The 24,036-nt window shown below is 38.2% G+C and overlaps 1 protein-coding gene across 7 annotated transcripts in view; it reads right to left on the reverse strand.

Annotated features, from left to right (window-relative positions):
- Positions 1-24,036, reverse strand: part of agbl4 (AGBL carboxypeptidase 4) — a 294,365-nt gene that overhangs the window by 171,780 nt on the left and 98,549 nt on the right. The window contains exon 5 of one of the 7 annotated variants that reach the window (XM_069938590.1): positions 7,835-10,101. The exons of the other annotated variants lie outside the window; for them this stretch is intronic. Coding sequence (XP_069794691.1) covers positions 10,051-10,101 — 51 coding nt within the window. The 3' untranslated portion in view covers positions 7,835-10,050. Of the gene's footprint in view, positions 1-7,834; positions 10,102-24,036 lie in introns of those variants that run through there. 7 annotated transcript variants of the gene reach the window in all.

Here is a 24,036-nt window from a genome sequence, read left to right on the forward strand (position 1 = left end):
TCAATGCCCCACCCAATACAACTTCCGTACCACCCTATGTACATCTGTGGCCACTTTCAATTACCTATAGGCCTGACCTCTAGAATCCTTTCCACATCAATTCTTTTAAAAGCTCTACCATTAATAATATATCTTCCATTTATATTTGACCTCCCAAAGTGCAACACCTCATGCTTGTCCAGATTAAATTTAATCTGCCTTTCTCTGTCCATATCTGTAATTGATCCATATCTTGCTGTATTCTTTGAATACCCTCTATACTGACCACAACTCCACCAATCTTTGTAATTCCTGCAAACTTGCTAACCCACCCACCTACTTGTTTATACAAGTAATTTCTGTAACTCACAAACAAAGCAGTCCCAACAATATTCAATGCAGAACTCCACTGGTCACAGGCTTCCAGCCAAATAACAGCCACTACCCTCTGTTTTCTCTGCCAGCCAATTTTTTATCCAAACTATCAACTCACCATGGATCCCATGTATTTGAACCCTATGAATTAGCCTAATTCATAGCTAATATCCATGAGCTCAACATCCAATGGCTTACCCTTATAAAGCATCTTTGTCACTTCCTCAAAAAACTAAATCAAATTAGTAAGATGTTTTCTACCCCTTACAAAGCTCAAATCTGACCATGACATTTCAAATGTGCATAAATCCTGACGCCAAATATACTTTCCAATAGTTTCCCTACCACTGATGCCTCACTGGCCAATAATTTCCTGGATTATTCTTTTTTTCCCCCTTCTTGGACAAAGCTACAACATTAGCCATAGTCCAGTCCTCTGGGACCTCTCCTATCATGTAAAAAAAACAATGAATTTGTTTTCAAACTTTGTATCTTTTTGAAAACTTTATTTATTTAAAGATCATTAACAGAAACAGTATATAATACAGTATAAGTAATTTTATATAATTATATATAAAAAAGAAAAACAAACACATAAGCTCACAAAAAAAGAAGAAAAAATACCCCTCCCACACTCCCACCCCATCAGTCAGCTCTCTTAAGGAGAGCTAAAAAAGTTTTAAAAATATATAATACATCAAAGTACATCTAAATGCATATATTCCAAATACGGTAGCCACTTATTAACAAAAAAAGAATAATTATCATGCAGGTTGTATATAACTTTTTCCATAACAATACAAACTTTCAATTCATTATGCCATCACGTCATATTAATCAGTGTATTATCCTTCCATGTACTAGCTACACATTTTCGAGCTACAGACAGTACTAAACATACAAATGCAATTTGAAACTTATCCAACCCTAATCCCTTTAAAGGAACCATGTAACCCCAAAAAAAAAGATGGGTCTACTGGTAATATTATATAATTTTTGGGGGTGTGGCAAGATGGCGTAAAGATCAGACGTGTAATCCCTGCCCTCTCTCATCAGATTTTTAAATGCCCATTTTTAATTTTAAAACTTTAATTTTTAGTTTGATACTTTGGTGAGCTATTATGGCTACTAATTTTTAAAAAAACTAAGTCTCAGTTACAAAAGAAAATACAGTTTCAAAGTGCAGAAGAATTGGCGCCTAAACAACCTGGAACAGCCTCGGATCAATTTTCAGCGATCCCCAAGCTTCAACGATCTCCGGTGGGGCCAAAACCTAAGGTAACAGTTACTCACCAGTCTCAAGATGGTGCTGGTTTGACCCATTCTGCGGAGGAAGGAGCGCGGTCCCGAGAAATTGGGCACAACTCTGGAGGCCTGCTACAAAGAACTTTCCCATTGGAAGAGACGGGAGCGTGGAGGAAGAAGATCCCGATGGCAGACACGCAGCCTGCAGCAACTATGCGCTTTGGTGGCGCTGTTAACTACAGAGAATTCCGTAATTTTATAAAAAAATGGTCTGTGGGGAGACGACAAAGACGACCCCCTGAGGAAGTCAGGGAGTCGTCGTTGGGTGTCCAAACCCGCAGCCAAACTATCAGAATGCTACCTTTTGAAGAGCAACAAGAAGAGGACTTATCTTATTCTGCCACTGTACAGGAAATGGAAGAGCTGGAAGAAAGTGAGTTACAAATCTTGGAACCAGATCCTGAATTCCAAACTGCACTTCAGCCTGTTTATATGATCCTTGAAGGTATTGCTTCTTATCTGGATGTTATTACTGGTCAATTGAACCAGATGGTTCAAATGAATACTGATTTTATTTCAGACTTAAATGTGGTTAAGGCAGAAGCTTCTTTTTCTGAATGTAAACAACAGGAACAATCCAATACAGAAACAATAGTGAGGGTGGAAAAATCAGTTAAAGATTTAGGAGCCTGGGAAAAAGAGTTAACAAGAAAAATGGACTATTTGGAAAATCAAAGCAGAAGAAATAATGTGAAAATTGTGGGTTTGCCAGAAGGTATAGAAGGTCAAGACTTTTTACAAATTGGATTCCCCAAATGTTGGGGGAAGAGTCCTTTCCTGATGGATTGGTATTGGAAAGAGCACATAGAGCTTAAAGAAGACCACCTTTATCCAGTCAGCCACCAAGAACTGTGATAGTTCGTTGTTTGAATTGTTTGGACAGAGAAACAACCCTTCGACTTGCAGTTCAAAATGCAAGACAAAGACAAGCTCCAATGATAATTCAGAATAGTAGAGTTTTCTTCTATCCTGATTTGAGTCAAGATGTCATCAGACGCCGACGTGAATTTAATTCAGTTAAAGATGTTTTATGGGAAAAGGTTACAAATTTGCTTTTCGTTATCCTGCTGTGTTGAAAGTGTTTTATGGAAACTATCAGTTTCAATTCTTTGAGAGTGAGCATGAGGCAATGGTTTTTGCTAATTCGTTACCGGATGTCAAAGAAAGAATCCACCGTTATCTCCTAAAAGAAAACCTAATGGACTTGGAAATGGACAAAATGGTAGAAATGGAAAGGATGGGAATGAGAAGAATCGGAATGGAAAGAATTAATCTACTCTTGAAATTAGTTCACCATCTGGACTGGAATCTTAAGGCTGAATTATTTTTGAAATTTTTTTGAAATATGTTAATATTTCTGACTGGCTGGCTGGGGAGGAGGGGATTGCACTAACTTCTTTGTTAGTCATCAGTCACTAGTGGGTTATCCACACCCAGTTTTTTTGGGAGTTACTACCTTTTGGTAGTTTTTGTTTTTTTTATTAACGAATACTATTTCTATTTGGAGGGCTTATATATTTTATTTGAGAACATTTTTCTTTGTTATTATTAATTTTGTGACTATTTTTGGTATTTAGTAATTGTATTAGATATGTTGAATTTGAAATTTGCCACCTTTAATGTTCAAGGATTAAATAACAAAATCAAGTGTAAGTGAGTTTTGGCTTGCATTAAAAAGATGAAGATTGATATTGCTTTTTTACAGAAGACACATTTTAATGAAAAAGAAAGTGTAAAATTGAGGAGGGATTGGGTTGGACATTTTTTTTTCATTTAATTCTAAAGCTAAGGGAGTAGCAATTTTGATAGATAAAAACTTATCTTTTGAATTACAATCAATGGAAATGAATGCAGGACGTATTCTTAAGTTGAATTGTAAGATTTTTAATGAATTTTGGACTTTACTTAATATTTATGCACCGAATGTGGATGATTAAGTATTTATTTCAGATGCATTTCTGCTTTTGGGACAAGCTAATGAAAATGTTTTGGTTGGAGGAGATTTTAATTGTGTTTTGGAACCTTTACTAGATAAATTTCCAAAAAACTGTTAAAAAATCTAAAATGGCAATTCAAATTCGAGCTTTGATGAAAGATTTTAATTTAGTAGACATCTGCGACGTCTTAACCCACCCAACAGAGAAGGATTTTTCTTTTTATTCATTTAGACATGAATCTTTTTCTAGAACTGATTTTTTTTTAGTATTGGCACATTTACAGGGGAAATTATTGCAAGCAGAATATAAAAGTAGGGTAATTTCAATCATTCTTTGTTGTATTTTACTTATGAGAGTTCTGTAGCTTATCATTGTAAATTTAATACGATGTTGTTATTAAAAAGTGGAATTTATTGAATTTGTTAAGAAACAAATTAATCTTTTTTGGAAGAAAATGTTAATTCTGTTCAGAGTAAATTTATATTGTGGGATGTTATGAAAGCTTATTTGAGAGGTCAAATAATTACTTATGCTTCTAAGGTTAAAAAGAACTATTTGACCGAGAGTGTTGAATTAGAAAACTGATTGATCAATTAGAAAAGGAATTTCAGAGAGATGCGACAGAAAATCAGAAGATAGAGTTGTCTTGATTGAAAATGAAATAAAATATGTTGCAATCTTATCAATTTGAATGTTTGATTAATAGATCTAAACAGCGGTATTATGAATGGGGTGAGAAATCACATAAGGTACTTGCATGGCAGTTAAAGAAAGAACAGGTATCAAGGGTTATTAATGCAGTTAGACAGAATTTGACTATTACTTACAAACCTCATGAGATTAATGATGAGTTTTATTCATTTTATAAGAAATTATATACTTCTGAGGAAAAACAGGAGAACGGTTCGAATGACTCTTTTTTAACGGTGTTGAAATTACCAGTACTAGGAGAAGAAGACATATTGGAGCTGGAGGCTCCTTTTACTGATTTGGAAATTAAATCGGCTCTGTTGGAAATGGTGAGTGGAAAATCACCTGGTGATTATGGGTTTTTGGTTGAATTTTATAGGGTATCTTATGATGATTTATCTATAGTGTTTGGAGATGTGTTATGACAGATTAAGGAACATTATGATTTAGCTGAATCATGCTCTAGTGCCTTAATTACTGTAATTCCTAAGAAGGATAGAGACCCGTTAAAGGTGTCTTATTATAGACCAATTTCTTTGTTGAATGTAGACTGTAAAATGATAGCTAAAGTATTAGCGAATCGATTGACTAAATTTTTACCTAAGTTGATCCATGTTGATCAAACAGGTTTTATAAAGAATAGGTATGCTTCAGATAATATTCTTCGAGTAATTAGTTTGATTAATAAACATTGACAGTGCTCCGACCATCCGACGGTGATGTATCTTGATGGAGAAAAGGCTTTTGATAGAGTTGAGTGGAACTTTTTATTTAGTTTTAGAGAAATTTAAATTTGGTCCCTCTTTTATTGGTTGGATTAAAGCTTTATACAATAAACCAATAACCAGGGTATTGACAAATGGTCAGATCTCACAACCTTTTAGATTAACTCGTTCAACTCGACAAGGTTGCCCTTTGTCTCCAGCTTTGTTTGCATTAGTAATTGAACCTTTAGCACAGTTGATATGACAAAATATACAGATACAAGGTATGAGAGTTTTAGATGAGGAGTATAAAATTAATCTATGATGTACTGGTGTATTTAACAAACCCAGCTAAGTCACTTTTACATTTGAAGGAATGTTTAATACAATATGGATCTTTGTCTGGATATAAAGTTAATTGGGGAAAAAAAGTGAAATTTTACCGATAGGTGAAGGAGATTATTCAGTTTATAAGAATATTATTAATTTGAAGTGGACTGATCGAATTAAATATTTAGGTATAAATGTGGATGTTGATTATCAATCTTTATATAAATTAAATTATGTACCATTAATGAAAAAGATTAAAGCTGATTTGATTAAGTGGAAGGATCTTCTATAAATTTAATTGGAAGAGTAAATACAATTAAAATGAATATTTTTCCACGTATACAATATTTGTTTCAATCAATTCCATGCTTACTTAATAAGAAATTTTTTGAGATTTAAATAAAATGGTTAGGGAATTTTTATGGAAGGGTAAATTTCCAAGAGTAGCTTTGAATAAGCTAACCTGGAAATATGCATTAGGGGGATTATGCTTACCACATTTTCAAAATTATTATGAGGCAGCTCAATTTAAATTTTTTAGTTTATTAATGGACTTGGAACAACCACCTAGTTGGGCTAAAATTGAGATGGCAAATATTTCTGAATTTGAAACACATCAATTTTTGTTTCAGTGGAATTTAAATTTATTACAACAATATAATGTGCCTATATTAAAACATTTAATGAAGTTATGGATGAGGAAAAATAGAATGATAGGTTCTAAGGGTAAATTACTGACTTTAACACCATTATATAATAACCAACTTATTTCTTTTTCAATGTATAATCAATGCTATTACATTGGAAATCTAAAGATATAAAAAACTTGGGGGATTGTTTTAAAGAAGGTCAATTTTTATCTTTTAATCAAATGAGGGAAGATTTTGGTATTAATGAGAATTCTTTATTTATTATCAACTTCGATCTCTAGTAAAACAGATATTTGGTAGAAACATGATTTTACCTGATTTGACTAAATTTGAATTTTTTCTTGTGACTGCACCAAAGAAGGGATACATATCATTGATGTACCAAATATTACAGGGAAGTATGGAAGAAAGGGATGGAATAGATTAAAGATTAAATGGAAAAGGATATTAACTTTACTTTTTCTGAGGATGACTGGTTAGACATTTGTCATGATAGTGTTACTAGATCGATAAATGTTCATTACGCATTTGGTTAATTACAATTTTTTTAATCAATTGTATTTAACATCTGAAAAGTTAAAAAAATATATATGGTTTTAGTGAATCAGATTCTTGTTTTAGGTGCGGTAATTTGGTTGGAACTTTTTTTCATGCTGTTTGGTTATGTGTACATATACAATCTTTTTGGAAAGGAATTAAATTGTTTTTGGAACATTTGTATAAGATTGAAAGACTTTTAGATCTGACAATATTTTTGTTGGGTAAGTTGAAGCCTTTGAAAGATTTGGGATTAAATAGATTTCAGATTGCTTTTGTATATTTAGCTTTATCTGTAGTGAAAAAATGTATAGCAAGTACATGGAAAAATGCTAATATGCTTGATATTAATAGATGGCATAATGAGATGAGTCCGCAAGCATCGAATCCATGCTGCTGAAGACCCAACTGCTCTGGGTAGGTCACGTCTCCAGAATGGAGGACCATCGCCTTCCCAAGATTGTGTTATATGGTGAGCTCTCCACTGGCCACCGAGACAGAGGTACACCAAAGAAGAGGTACAAGGATTGCTTAAAGAAATCTCTTGGTGCCTGCCACATTGACCACTGCCAGTGGGCTGATATTGCCTCCAACCGTGCATCTTGGCGCCTCACAGTTCGGCGGGCAGCAACCTCCATTGAAGAAGATTGCAGAGCCCACCTCACTGACAAAAGACAAAGGAGGAAAAACCCAACACCCAACCCCAACCAACCAATTTTTGCATCGGACTTGTCAGTCACCAACGAGCCTGCAGCAGACGTGGACATACCCCTTCATAAATTTTCATCCGCGAAGCCAAGCCAAAGAAAAGAAAGAATTAGATGAAAACTTGTTTGGTAATGGAAAAAATTACATATGTTTTAGATGATAATTATTCTTTTTTTCTTAATAAGTGGTCTTTATATTTAGAATATTTACATTTAGATTTATCTTGATTAGAATTTAGTAAATATATTTTGGTTTTCTTTTTTCTTTCTTTGGCTCTCCTAAAGAGAGCTGGCTGAGAGGGGGGGAGGGGGGGTTTCTTTTATTTTCTTTTTTCTCTTTTTTTATTTATAAACATTTTTTATTGTTCATAATATGTATTTTTCTTATTGTATGTAATAACTGATGAAAGAATAAATAAAGTTATATAAAAAATATTATATATTTTCCAAAATTAACCTAATTTCTTCCCAAAATGGTTGTACATGAACACAAGACCAAACAGCATGTAAAAAAAGTACCAGTATGTGAGAAGTGCCTTCACGTTCACAAAATATGCTTGAGACAAAAGTTGAGAACAAAGAATATTTATTTGTATTTACAACATTGCAAGGTTGGGTACTCTCCCCTTACCTCGGGAAAGTACCCCGAGGGTGGGAAGCCTCTTTGTTTTTATACAATTTTTACTTCACCTCCCCTTACATTTGTCTTACATTTGTCCTTCTTGGATTGGTTTGGCACTTTTCCCTATTCGTCTGACTCTTGACTGACTCCGACTTTCTATTATCCCATGCTCACACCTCCTTTCCCCACCCCCTATTAAACAAGCTCTTTGTGTGTACGTGCATATTTCTATGTCTGCTTAAATTCCTCTGTTATCTTGTTTACTCTGTTCAGCTTTTTCATGCGCCATTTTACACAAAGAACATTTTAGCTTTTTCCTTGCTTTTACTTTCTACCTTCTATAACTGTTTCAGAACTCCTACCATTAAAATAATAACTGTTTCTAAACTCCTACAATTAAAATAATAACTGTTTCTAAACTCCTACAATCCACCCCTTAAAAAGAGCTACGCTTTCAAACCTGTCTAAATAATATAGGTTTCTTTTTCCCATTGTTTCAGAAGGTTCTCAGGTGCCTCAGCATAATCCTGTTGTTGCAGAACCATAATGGGACTGATTTGTCGAATGGCTCATCTAAGCAAACACTGGAGGCAAGGAAGGATGCAAGGGATCAGTATTAAGGCAAGAAGTATAAAGGCAATGAAAATAAGTGCTGGATGTATCCATGACCAGGAGGCACAAAACCATTTAGACAACCATGAGCCAATGGTGGGGTGCCATGTTTGCACAGGCACATGGGAGAGTTTCCGAATACCTGAAGAGATATCTTTAACAGCTTGTCCATTATTATCAATTTTAAGGTAGCAATTGGAGAGATTCAGCTTGACACACACACCACCTTCTGCAGCCAATAAATAGTCCAGGGCTAGGTGGTTCTGATAAATGGTAGCCTGGATTTGCTGTTGTTCCTCTGCCAACAAATCTAAGGCAGTAGCTGTCTGGTTAGTAATTATTTCTAGGACAGCCTGCAAATGGATTAAACGATTAAGCATGTAGATTGGAGTTCGGTACCCCCATGAACCATCCTGTGCCCATGTAGCTGGTCCATAGTATAAAATTATGCATTCAGGGGGCCAGTCATCCCCCCATTTGCCGATCTCAACCGAACGGCATTGTATGGGGGAATGTAATCGAGTGGAAATATGTTCATCGGAATCTGGAGGAAGAAGATGAAAATGTGGTTGAATCATGCCAATACAACAAGTCCCACTCCAGTCGGGTTCAAGGTACAAATCCAATATAAGCCGTCAGGTGCATAGCCGGAAGGACTAGAATCTTCCCAGAAGGATCAGTGCAGGAATGGCCTGATAAGCGTTGAAACCAGTGCAATTCCAAAACTCAACGTCGGAAAGGTCAGATGTGTCATTAATGGGAACCGGGGGTAAACAGGGAACATCTGATCGATTAGAAAGGGACAGGAAACCAGTAGGCGGGGTTGGAACCCAATTTCCACTAGTAATATTTTTCCAGCGCTGGCAAGCCAAATTACCCTTTGGGTACCTGCCGTGTTCTTTTACCAAGCACTCAAAGCCTTGTGGATGATTTTCCAACTTCTAAGACTCACGGGATCGACCAGAAGTGCTAGTGGAAAGATTGGAGGCAAGAAGTGTACGATCATCTAATGGCTCACCTCTCCATAGCCAAGTTCCATCCCAGGTTGGTCCATACAAATCCAATGGTTACGGACCCCACAGGTACGTTGCCGTTCGAATTAAGGGGTCCCCTGGATTGCCGAAGCCAGGAGACATACATATCCAGCCCCGGGGTGGACAGCCACGAAACCCACCGCCCCCACGACACCAAAGAGCCAATAACGTCCTGCCCCCGAAGAAGCAAATCTTAAAGGTAACATTTGCTACGCATTGGACTGGCACATTCGACCAAGCCTCAAAGATCCTCTCCTGTCTCATTCCACCTCCCTTCTCACCTCCCTCAGTGCTGCCCCGTATCCAGTAGGACTTTTCACAACCCAGCTGGGAACAGAGGGGTAAGGTAGTCCTCTTACAAATATTTTTCACACAGCTTGTAACATCGATTAGTTTATCAGCAGCAATGAAACAACCCATCCCCACAATAGAGAGTAAAAGACACATTTTTAACATTTTCTTGGATCCTTCTTTCGCAAAGTCAATTTAAGTCTATCGGGGTGTAACTCGGACCACTACCCGGAGTCCCGTGGGTCCTCGTGAGTCTCGGGGGGCAAACGATACCTCTTTACTCGCTGAACATGCGTCCAACCCTTTTCTCGAGTGCAAACTGCAGTGTCTGTAACAAGAAGGACACAAAAAGGACCATCCCAGGTTGGCGTCAACCTAACATCTTTCCAACTCTTTATCAATACCCAGTCACCGGGTTGAATGGTATGTATGGGGAATTCCAAAGGCGGCATCTGCACTAGAATCCCCCTTCTTCTCAGATCAGCCAACGTGGTGGAAAGTTCCTGCAGATACTTAGATATAAATTGGTCATTTGCCTCCGGTATTGAGAGGTCTGTATGGGAGCCCAGATAAGGAAGGCTGAACATCATTTCATACGGGGAGATGGCAATATCACGACGGGGAGCGGTACGAATACGAATCAAAGCCAGGGGTAAACATTTAAACCAGGAGAGACCTGTCTCAGCACACAGGCGGGTGAGCTGAAGTTTAAGCGTCTGATTCATACATTCTACTCGTCCTGAACTCTGAGGGTGCCATGGGGTATGTAATTGCCAATCTACGCCCAAAAATCTACAGACCTCCTGCAGCACACGGGACGTAAAGTGCGATCCTCTATCTGAGTCAATGGTCTCGATAATTCCGTATCGCAGAATTATCTGCTCTAGAATTAATCGAACCACTGTTCCGGCTCGGTCATCTGAAGTAGGAAAAGCCTCAACCCAACGGGTAAAGTGGTCCATCATTACTAACAGCTACTTATAATTACAGGACCTGGGTAATTCAGTGAAATCAACCTGCATGCGCTGAAAGGGGCGCACAGTCAGGCCACGACCGCCACTCATGGACTTACGCATGGAGGCTTTATTTACTCGTTGACATAGGGGACACCCCTGAACACTTTGCTTAGCGAGGGTATAAATACCAAAGCAATAGTACCGGCTACGAAAGGCATCAACCAATGCCTGTGTTCCCCAGTGCGATTGCAGATGGAGTCCGGTTATAACCTGTCTTGCTACTGCCGGATTTAATACTTGTAACCCGCCTGTTGTCCACCACAGTCCATCTCGGGTCTTATACATCCCCTGTGTCTCCATCTGCCTCTGCTCTGCCTCAGTAAAAATAGGATTTTTCTGTAACTCCTGGGATAGAGGTAACAACACGTACATTTGTATAGTCTCTTCCATGGATGCTTCCTTTGCGACCTCATCTGCCTGTCCATTACCTCGGCCTATCTGATGTCCCCGTACATGGACCACGGCCACCTCCTTAGGCAGCATTGAAGCATCCAAACATTTGATTATTAAATTTTCATGGACCAATTTTTGGCCCTTTCCTGTAATTAACCCCCGTTCCTTCCAAATTTTTCCAAAGGTATGTACAACTCCCAAAGCATATTTAGAATCTGTGTAAATTGTTCCTACTTTCCCCTGTAGCCCCTGGAGGGTTCGACACAGTGCATATAATTCACATGTCTGAGCCGACCAGAGACCGGGGAGGCGACCAGCTTCGATAACAGAACCATCTTTTCCATCCACTACGCCATATCCACTGTAACGAGTTCCTTCTATACAACGAGAAGAACCATCTATAAACCATCTCTCTCCCTCACATAGAGGCTCATCCCCTAGATCGCTCCTGATCTTAGTCTGCAAATCTATTATTTCCAAGCACTCATGTTCCAGCTGATCATAGGCCGTCTCACTTGACGGAGATACTAAGAATGCAGCTGGGTTCTGGTCCCGATTAGTAACCAGCGTCAAGTCATCTCGGTCCATCAAAATTGCCTCATATTTTAGAATTCTCGAATCAGTCAACCATCTACCCGCACGCTGTAACAGAATAGTTCTAACTGTGTGCGGGGTATGGACAGTCATGGGTGCGCCAAAGGTAATCTTTCGACCCTCTTCTACCAGGACAGCGGTGGCAGCAATAGCCTGGACACACTCCGGCCATCCGCGGCAAACTGGGTCCAATACTTTGGACAAAAACGCCACTGGTTGCCGGACCCCCATTCGCTCCTGGATCAATACACCCGTAGCTGCCCCATCCTTTGCATTAGTAAATAAGTCAAATGGTTTATTCAAATCAGGTAATGCCAACACTGGAACCTTGGCGAGACAACTCTTTATCCTTTTAAATCCCTCCATTTCTTCCTCTGTCCAGACCACAAGAGAATTATCTAGGCCAGCTAACTTATCATACAAAAATTTTACCAAACTTGAATAATTTTCTATCCAAATTCGGCAATATCCCACCAGACCAAGGAACTTCCTGAGCTCTCGGGCATCCTTGGGAGGTGGGACCTGCAAAATACCATGTATTCTCTCTGGACTTATTCGCCGACACCCCTGACTAATTAGATGGCCCAGGTATTTTACCTCTGGCTTCACAAATTGCAATTTTGCCTCACCTATTCTCAGCCCCTTTTCTCCCAGAAAGTTTAACATATCCACCGTATATTGTTTGACAGCCTCCTGTTCTTTTCGTGTGATTAATAAATCATCTACATATTGTATTAGTTGACAGTCTGATCTTTTTGGAGCTTCTTCCAACACTTGTTCTAATACCTGGCCAAACAGATTAGGGGACTCTGTAAAGCTTTGCGGGAAAACTGTTCAGCGATACTGGTTCTTTCGTCCAGTATACGGATTTTCCCATTCAAAGGCAAACATGTCCCCATTACCCTCATCCAGAGGGCAAGCCCAAAATGCGTCTTTCAGGTCTATCACACTAAACCATTTACTATTTGGATCTATTTTTCCCATAATAGTATATGGATTAGGCACAACGGGGTATCGGGCCAGAATTACCTTATTTAACTCTTGTAGGTTCTGTACCAGCCGATAAGTACCGTCTGGTTTTGAACTGGCAGTATTGGGGTGTTAAAGGGGGACATACAGGGTTCAAGTAACCCGTCCAATAATAATTGATCAATTACGGGTTGCAGTCCCTTCCTTCCCTCCATTGGGATTGGATATTGCTTTCGTCTGACGATCTGATTGGGGTCTTTTAGCGTGACCCGAAGTGGGGGAACATCCAACCCCCCTCTATTTCCCTTCTTGGCCCACACCTTGGGGTCGATCAACTCGCGATCTTCTTGTGTCAATGTGTAGAACTGGACCCCAATTCCCTTTCCTTGAGGCCGGGTCCCGATACCCAATAAATCCTGCAAATCCCGTCCCAGCAGGCAGACTCCTGCCTGGTGAACCAGTAGAATGCCTCCCCTTATTACTTTTCTCCCCATTTGTATCCTGAGGCCCCTTACTTCTGGAACCTCAAAATTAGATCCCCCGACTCCTGAAATGACTACTTTCCCATTAGGCACCATTCCTTTGGGTTTGGTTAGAATACTAGAATGAGCTGCTCCTGAGTCTACCATAAAGATCATGTCCTCTTCGTGGGATCCTGTGCTTAAGTTTACCAATGGTTCTCCATGCAGCCCCACGGCACTCTTTACGGGAGAACCCTGACTTCCCTAATCTTCCTCCTCAATCAGGGCATAGGACCATGTGTCCCTAGCCCTCTGAGGGCATTCCCTCTTGAAGTGTCCCTCTCTTTTACAATAGTAACAAACCTTGGGCCCTGTCTGCCATCCTTTGTTGGAACCACCTCTTGGGGCCCCCGCTTGTGGTTCATCCCATCCTTCAAATCCTGGCCCTCCTCTTTCTCTCATTCCCATCCATCCGCCCGGACCATTGGTCCGGCGTCTTTGACTTCCCTGCTGTCCATCTACGACTTCCTTTACCGCCTGCATTAATATCTTCGCCTTTCATTTCTGCTTATCCTCACTTCTCTGAATGTAAGCTCTCTGGGCTATTTGTAGAAGTTGTGATAATCCCTGTTCATGCCAATTTTCAATCTTTTGGAGTTTCTTTCTTATGTCTGGGGCTGAATTTGTAACAAATCCTGTCAAAACTAACTGTTCCCCCACCGGCGACTCTATATCTAGCCCGCATATTGCTGTATTGCCGCTCGCAATCGAGTCAAGAAAGCTGAAGGAGTCTCCTCTGGGCCCTGAGGGACTTCAAATGCCTTTTTTAAATTTTTCCCCATGGGTACCGACTCTCTCATTCCCTTTATTAAATTAACCCTATATTCTTCCATTCGAGTTCGGCCTTCAGCAGTTCCTTTATCCCAATTTGGATTCACCAAGGGAAACTTATCTTCTCCCGCCACAGCTCCTGGACCTCCTTGGTGTTCCCGATCCCATACTCTAATTCCCGCCTGTCTAATCATTCCCCTCTCATCTAGAGTAAACAAAACCTTAAAAATGGACATTAGTTCGTCCCAGGTGTAAATATTTGGTCCCAAAAACTGATCTAATTGCTCTGCACAGGCTTGGCGGTCCTCTATCAAAGACTTCATTTCTCGTTTAAAATTCCTCACTTCCGTACTAGTTGGCAGAACATTAACAAATTCCATCACACCTCCTGGACCCCCCAAAGGCACCTCACGAAGGGGACACATGTGCACCTGGGACGGGTCCGGTCCCTAGGGTCCTGGTGAAGCGGGGTCTCCCTTTCATCTTCTAGGACCCAAATCAAATTCCCCAGCTTCTTCCTCACGGAGAGTTTCACACTGCACTTCCGATAATCCCGTACAGCCTGGGTTATATGCCTGGGGGGGTAAGAGGCGGCAGAGGGCCCTTAGCTTGTAACTTAGTCCTTATCGTATTTTCTCATTCATTTTCATTAATGAGTCATGGAGGGGTTGGTGTGGATGACGTAGGGATGGGAGGATAAAGCGGGCGGGGACGACAGGGCAAGGGAGGAGCCGGCTCAGAATATGGTGGATGTAATGCCTGCAAAGGGTCCCAATTTTCAGGGAGAGGAGCCAAGGGCTCCTGTTCCTTAGATTTTGCCGGATCCCTTGTAGTCATCACCATTCGGTTCGATTCTACAAATAACCAACAGGCAGCGTAATCCCTGCTCTCGGAGTCATCAGGTCTATTTTAGTAAAGCCACGTATTCAGTGCCTGACATACCCAATTCTCATCTGAACCGTATTTTGGCCAAAATACTGAATACCCCTTAATTGGATTCTCAGGCCACTCATGGCAACAGTACTGGATCATTTTCTCTTTATCTTTCCCGCGGGTCTTTTCCACACCCCATCAATTGCCTCCCCAATGGGCTTCCCGGGAGAATTCTGTCAACCGGTCCTATTCTCAGACCTTTCTTTTTGTTCCCTCCCCCACCCATGGTGGAAAAAATAAATCTTACCCGGCTGTTGAGCCTTCCCAGCACGTCACTTTTACGGCTGTCCCGTTGTTTGTTCTCAACGCCTCTTCTCGGATATCACTCACTACGTCCACTGGCCAGACACTCGATGACCAGGAGTCCGGCTAAATCAGCCGGGGTGCAACAACCCCCTTTCAGACAAGCACCAGTCAGTGGAGGGAGTGTGATCCCGGACGAAGCCCCAAGTTGTGAAAAGTGCCTTCGCGTTCACAAAATATGCTCGAGACAAAAGTTGAGAACAAAAAACATTTAATTATATTTACAACATTGCAAGGTTGGGTACTCTCCCCTTACCTCGGGAAAGTACCCCGAGGGTGGGAAGCCTCTTTGTTTTTATACAATTTTTACTTCACCTCCCCTTACATTTGTCCTTCTTGGATTGGTTTGGCACTTTTCCCTATTCGTCTGACTCTTGACTGACTCCGACTTTCTATTATCCCATGCTCACACCTCCTTTCCCCACCCACTATTAAACAAGCTCTTTGTGTGTACGTGCATATTTCTGTCTGCTTAAATTCCTCTGTTATCTTGTTTACTCTGTTCTGCTTTTTCATGCGCCATTTTACACAAAGAACATTTTAGCTTTTTCCTTGCTTTTACTTTCTACCTTCTATAACTGTTTCAGAACTCCTACCATTAAAATAATAACTGTTTCTAAACTCCTACAATTAAAATAATAACTGTTTCTAAACTCCTACAAGTACATACACCACATCTAAAGAAAAATCCAAATTACTAAAACAATATTTTTTCCATTTCTCTGGAGTTAAATATAACTGATGTAAAACATTCTAATTAACCTTTATATATCGTACATTCATCAATTTAGTTACACTATTGTAGCATATATCTGCCCAATTGTCTTCAGGAAAAACAAAAGCTAAATCATTTTCCCATTTAAGCTTAGACTTCTCCCATTCCGGTTTATCCATATTATCTTGTATCACTTGATACATAACAGAAATATAACCCTTTTTTTGGTATAAAAGAAATCAAAGATTCAAATTTCATCAATACAGGTAAAATCATCTACCATAAATATCTTTCACCAAGGTTCGAAGTTGATAATAAATAAACAAAGAGTTTTCAGCAATATCAAAACATTCCCTCAGTTGATTGAAGGAAAGAAACTGTCCTTCTTCAAAACAACCCTTAGAATCCCAACTCTTTAAATGATTATTAGACATTGAAAAAGGAATAAGCTGATTGATATATAATGGGGTCAAAATTGACAATTTATCTTTTGATCCTAAAATCTTATTTCTTTTTGTCCATACATTTAATAGATGCTTTAATATCAGCATATTATATTCCCACAATAAATTTATATTCCATCGAAATATAAATTGATGCACCTCAACTTCAGAAATGCAAGCCATCTCCACTTTCGCCCAACTTGGGGGTTGGTCCAAATCCATCAATCTACCAATAAATTTCAACTGGGCTGCTTCATAATAATTTTGAAAATGAGGTAACTGAAGTCCACCTAGCACATACTTCCAAGTAAGTTTATATACCGCTATCCGCGGTAATTTACCTTTCCATAAATATTCTCTTACAATTTTATTTAAATCCTGAAAAAATCCCTTTGAAAGAGAACACAGTATTGATTGAAATAAATATTGAATTCGAGGAAAAATATTCATCTTGATACAATTTATTTGACCAATTAAAGTTAATGGAAGGTCTTTCCGTTTAATTAAGTTTGCTTTAATCTTTTTTTAATAAAGGAACATAATTTAACTTTTATAAAGATTGATAATCGTCATTTACAATTATTCCTAAATATTTAATCTTATCAGACCATTTCAGTTTTATAATATTTTTATATTCTGAATAATCACCCTCTCCAACTGGCAAAATTTCACTCTTATCCCAGTTAACCTTATATCCAGATAGCTTTCCAAATTGTAATAGACATTCCTGCAGATGTGGCAATGATTGTTCTGGGTCTGTCAAATATATCAAAACATCATCTAAAAATAAATTAATTTTATACTCCTCATCCATAATTCTCATCCCTCTTATCTGTTCATTCTGTCTTATTGTTTGAGCTAACAGTTCACTAGCCAATGCAAACAAGGCTGGTGACAATGAGTCGAACACTTCAATTTAAACAGTAATGAAACTTGACCATTTGTCACCACCCTAGCAATCGGGTTTGCATATAAAGCTTTAACCCAACCAACAAAAAAAGGGGCAAATTTAAACTTCTCTAACACCTTAAATAAAAAATCCCATTCAACCCTATCAAAGGCTTTTTCCGCGTCATGGTTGGGATGCTGTCGATATGCATTGAACAAAATAATCAATCGAAGGATATTATCTGATTAATTTCTATTCTTAATAAAACCTGTTTGATCAATATGTATCAATTTATGTAAATACTTGGCAAGTTGGTTTGCTAACACTTTTGCTACAATTTTATAATCTACATTCAATAAAGAAATAGGTCTATACGAAGACACTTTCAACGGGTCTCTATCTTTTTTTGGAATTACAGTAATTAAAGCATTCAAGCAAGATTCCGGTAACTCATGCTCTTCAGTTACTTGTTGTAATACATCCTCAAGCACAGAGGATAAGTCTTCATAAAAAAATTTATAAAATTCCACAGAGAATCCATCATCCCCTGGTGACTTTCTGTTTGGCATCTCCTGTATGGCTTCCTTAATCTCAAAATCTGTAAATGGAGCTTCTAATTCCATAACATTTTCCTCCTTTAATGATGATAATGTTAATTTAGATAAATAAGATTCATAGGAACATAGGAAGTAGGAACAGGAGTAGGCCAAAAATGGCCCATTGAGCCTGCTCTGCCATTCAATGGCTGATCTAATATATGACCTAACTCCACCTACCTGCCTTTTCCCCATATCCCCTAATTCCTCTATCATGTAAAAATTTATCTAAACAAATTTTAAATATGTTTAATGAAGCAGCCTCAATCACTTCCCTGGATAGAGAATTCCAAACATTCACTACTCTCTGGGAAAAACTATTTTTCCTCATCTCTGTCCTAAATATACTCCCCCGAATCTTGAGACTGTGTCCTCTCATTTTAGTTTCCCCGGCCAGCTCAAAAAACCTTCCTACATTTATCCTATCCATACCCTTCATAATTCTATATGTTTCTATAAGATCTCCTCTCATTCTTCTGAACTCAAGCGAATACAATCCTAGACGATTTAATCTTTCATCATAAGTCTACCCCTTCATCCCAGGGATCAATCTAGTAAACCTCCTCTGGACGTCTCCAAAGCCAGTATATCTTTCCTCAAATATGGAGACCAGAACTGGACACAGTACTCTAGGTGTGGTCTCACCAGTACCTTATACAGTTGCAACATTACCTCCCTGCTCCTGAATTCAATTCCTCTAGTGATGAAGGCCAACATTCCATTTGCCTTCTTAATAACCTGCTGCACCTGCAACCTAACTTTTTGCAATTCATGCACAAGCACTCCCAAGTCCCTCTGCATAACAGCATGCTGTAGTTTTTCACCATTGAAATAATATTCAGCTCTTTTATTTTTCTTGCCAAAGTGGATAACCTCACACTTACTAACATTGTACTCCATCTGCCAGACCTTTGCCCACTCATCCAGCTTAACTATATCCCTCTGCAGATTCTCCACATCATCATTACAATTTGCTCTTCCACTCAATTTGGTGACATCCGCAAACTTAGCTACACCATTATCCTGTTTTCCCCCAGAAGTATATAATTTTTGATAAAATGAATAAAACTGGTCATTAATTTCCTATTGAATTCTTTTTAACAGCATTAATAATCCGCGAAACCTGTTCCATCTTTAACTGCCATGGAAGTACCTTATGTGCCCTCTCACCCAACTCATAATAGCACTGTTTAGATCGATTAATTAAACACTCAAATTGATAAGTTTGCAATGTGTTGTAACGTAATTTCAAATTAGCCAAAGCCACTTTTTTTTATCTTCTGTCACATCTTTCTGAAATTCCTTCTCCAACTCAGCAATCTGTTTCTCCAGCTCTAAACTCTCTGCCATAAATTGTTTCTTAACTTTAGTAGTATAACTAATGATCTGCCCTCTTAAATAAGCTTTCAATGCATCCCATAATACAAAATGACTGTCTACAGAATTAGCATTCTCAGCCAAGAACAAAGTAATCTGTTCTTTAACAAAAGTAACAAACTCTGTTTTTTTCAACAACATTGTATTAAATCTCCATCTATAAGATGTACATACCACTTCCAAACTTACACAAGAAAAAAATAATAAAGAATGATCCGATATAACCCTACTTTTATACTCCGCCTGTTATATTCTTCCTTGTAAATGTGCCGATACTAAAAAGAAATCTATTCCAGAAAATGAATCATGTCAAGACAAATAAAAGGAAAAATCCCTCTCTGTAGGATTAACTCTTCTCCAATATCCACCAAATTTAAGACTTTCATCAAAGCCCCAATTTGTATCGCCATCTTTGATTTCTTTATACTTTTCAGAGATCTGTCTAATAAAGGATCCAAAACACAAATGAAGTCTCCCCCACTAAAATATTTTCATTAGCCTGGATTAACAACAAAAAAGCTTCGGAAATAAAACGTTCATCGTCTACTTTAGGTGCATAAACATTAAGCAAGGTCCCAGATTCAGCAAAAATTTTACAATTCACCCTTAAAACCCTCCCAGCATTTCCTTCCATAGATTGTAATTCAAAAGGCAAATTCTTATGAGTTAAAATCGCTACAACCCTCGAACTTTGTATCTTCTAGTAAGTTCAGATTTTTTCCATCTCCTCCTGTTAACATCCATCCAATGTAACTTTCATTCACTAGCCTCTTTCAATCTGCTCCACCATCACTTGCATTGATCATTCTTGTTCTCCCACAACTAGATTGTTTTTGTTCTCCAGCCTCTCCCTCTTTCTCTATAACAAAATTCTTGGTCATTTTTTAAACTTTTGTAATGAAATGTCATAGGCCATAAATATTGATTGTTTCTCTCTCCTGACTGATCTGATGAGCATTTCTAGCAATATTTATTTTTCTTTCAGATATCTAACATTAGTTGCTTATTGTTTTCAAACCCTGAGTAAACATCTAGCCCCTCAGTATGCAATAAAACACTCTCAGCTCAATGGTTAGTCCAAAGGCAGAGAGCACCTGCAAAAGGCCAGAACATATTGGCCAGCACACAACGACAGAAGTATACTATTGTGTTCTAAGTAGAATTGTACTTGTAAGTAGGCTATTGTCATTGTCTTTTTTTTTTAAAACAAAGTACCTGCTCAGCTGCAGATTGTAAGAAATACATTAAATATGTAGATTGTACAATGTACATGACAATAAACTTAGTTACCATTATTATTATCACCATTGCAGCTTGCCATTTGCTGGCCTTCTGTGCAATGCAGTCCAATGACTGAGACAGATTCAGCAACATAGCAATGGTTCCATATAATTAAATGCTGGAATTGATCAAACCTAGTGTACATATGTGCAACTGCTAGATCCTTTTCCAGATACGGTTTAGTATTTTGATTTCACTACAATGATACCTAAGAATAAAAATTCTGACTCCCACAAAACATGGCAGGTGGTCCCTTCGATTGATCCAAAACATGGACAAGTGGGAAGCCCTTTGCTATTATATTCCTTGTTGGTGATGTTTATTATTTCCCTGATTGGTAAGTCAGCAAAAATAAGTGCATCATTTACTATGTGGTCATAATTTCCATGAACTAGATGTCAATGTAAGTGTTTTAACTCAACACCTTCTTAAAACAATCAATTTTTTTCCTCAACTTATGCTTCTTTCATGGTTTAATTTGCTTTACCTTCTGCTCTTTTAGTGCTGCAACCTAGGAACTGTATCTTGAGAGATGCTCAATTTAAAATGGATTGCAAAATTATCATGAGATTCTAATGATCCTTTCTTCTGGAAAGCAAAAACTGGCAGCTGTATTTTCCGAGACATTAGCCTGGGCAGCCCAATGTCATTGTCTGGATGTTTTTGTACATAATCTTATGAGTAACAATGAGAGTCCGATATGTGCCACTTTCCTAAGATTTCCATTGTCACAGGCCTCATTCACCTTTCAGATTTTAAAAGCCCTGAATGAAATTTACCTGAAGCCCACCAATACATATAATATACAACTGACATCAGAGAGATTACTTTGTTTTTAACATTTGTAAACATTTTTTTTTCTTCTCATATCCAGAAGTTTTATTTACAAAACTTACTATAGTTATTTAATTCTTCAGTATTCACATTTTGGTTTTTGATAAAGGCTATATAGTATTCTGCAGATTAAGCACATTACATCCACGCTTCATTTTAAGATTCTATTGTGGCTTTTTTTTTTAAACATTAATCTCCATTTAGAAGGTAGAAATACATGTGGAAGGGATAGAGTTCTTACAATTCTCACAGGGTCAGGTAAACCATCATCACAAGTTCCAAGAGGTACACTCACTCACAATGGGAGTGTGTAGAACCAGAGGTCACAGCCTCAGCAGAGAAAGATGACCTTTTAGGACAGAAATTAGGAGAAATTTCTTTAGCCAGAGTGTGAATCTATGGAATTTGATGGCACAAACAGCTATGAAGGCTATCATTGGGTATATTTAAAGTGGAGTTGATAGATTCTTGTTTGGTAAGTATTACAAAGGCAGGAAAATGGGGTCAAAGAAAAATATATCAGCCATGATTTGCATGGTGGAGAAGACTCAATGGACTGAAAGGCTTAATTCTGCTCCAACATCTTATAGTCTTATGATTCATATGTTCACATTATTCTTCACATTTATCTACATTATATTGCATCAGTCATACATTTGCCCATTCTCCTCCAAGTCCAAGTCACCCTGCAACCTCTTGATGTGGCATTTTTGAACTTTGAAAAGACTTTTGATAAGACCCCACAAAATAAAATTAGAGAACATGGCAAATAAGGTAATCTAACATGGATAGAATTGGGTTAACATTTAGGAAGCAGAAACTGGTAATTAAGGATCCTTTTCAGATTGGTAGACAATTACTAGTGGGTTACCACAAGGTTCAGTGCTGGGCCAGCCTGCTTTGTGTCATCTGCAAGTTAAAGATATTACATTGTTATGAACTAACAATCCTTTTCAATTTTGTTTGGGACTAAAGGAACTTTGTTAGCACTAACACAGAAACAGCAATGGGAAATTCACCAGACAATGGCAAATTCAAAATAATAATTTTTTAAAAACTATTAATAACATTATATTTCTTACTTAACTCTAAACTTACTTTACTTTAAATTTAACTCAACTAAGCGCAAATGTAAGTGTGTGTGTGTGTGTGTGTGTGTGTGTGTGTGTGTGTGTGTGTGTGTGTGTGTGTGTGTGTGTGTGTGTGTGTGTGCGTGCATATGTAATTAAAGTCCCAAACTTAAAAAAGTTCAGCATCATTTTAGTTTTGCTTGAAGGTTTTTAATTCTCAGTTCAGAAATAATTATAAAGCGCTTTTAAACATCATATCTTCAGGTATCTTTACTCACAATGTTGCTATTTTCTTCCATGATAAATTCACACACCCAGACAAAGGATAATCAAAGTGGCTATTTTCTAACACGATTAATTCACCAACCAGACAAAGATTAAACAAAGTGGCCATACACAAAAATAGACCCAGTAGAAATCTGTCCTCTTTTCCAAAAAGACAGGGGAGTGGTCTTCCTTATTTCAAAAGCCTGGAGTAACACATAACAGTACCAATTCTGGTTACTATAACTCAACCCTGTCTTTCACAAGGTTTCAACCCCTGTATATTACAGGGTTTTGACTTCTGTCAACTCCAAACTGAACTCTTCCAAAACTGCTCAAAATGTCCGAATTCGATAATATATTTCTCCAAATCATATGAACATCATCACCAATGAGAGTCCCAATTCTTGGAAACCACGTGACCATCAGTTTTATTTCTACCAAAATTCTGCTCCTTTTTCAAAACCATTCCAAATCCATAACAACCTCTGACCTCTTCTCTGATCAAGAGGCTTGTGGCTTTGATTAAAAACAGATGGTTTCCTCAGGAGTTCCTGAACACTTAAAATTCATCAGCTCTGTCTGTCCAAGATGCTGCAACCCTTGAGAATTAGCACTCTTCTCTGAGTACAATGGAGTATCTGTAAATGTGCTGTGACATGTGTGCAACCCTGTACCAGCCCACAACTAACTTATTAAACTACATCTAGATAAAATATAGTTTTAACATTAAACTAAGGACTAACATAAATCTGTTACAACATACAATTCTTTCATCTTTATAATCAATTATACATTGTAAATAGCTGGGGCCCATCACTGAACCTTATGGCATCTTGTGCCACAACATAAGACAATCTGCCAGAGGAATGCAACGGGACAGGTAGCATCTGTGGAGGAAAATGGAGAGTCAATTTTTCAAGTCGAGACCTTCATCTGAACTCCAGATGAGTTCCAGGTTCCAGCATCTGAAATCTCTTGGGTCTCCATTTTGATACCATACTTGGCTACATGTTGCCTGTCCATCAAGGACAGTCACTCTCACTTAATCTCTGGAATTCAGTTTGGTTCATTTTTTGGGTGAGTGGTCCTAGCAAAACCCAATCTAACATGCAAAGCAAATTAGTTGTAAATTGGAGTTTGAACTCTATCCTCATGAGTTTTCATTTTCTAATCTGCTTTTAGATAATAACTCTCCTTCGCACAGCCAATTAGCCAGGATCACCTGTGATAAATTTATATTTGAATATTTTAAGCATTATATTTGGCATACAACTTACTACACATAAATACA

This window comes from Narcine bancroftii, chromosome 5 (assembly GCF_036971445.1).
Source record: "Narcine bancroftii isolate sNarBan1 chromosome 5, sNarBan1.hap1, whole genome shotgun sequence".
Lineage (NCBI taxonomy): Eukaryota > Metazoa > Chordata > Chondrichthyes > Torpediniformes > Narcinidae > Narcine > Narcine bancroftii.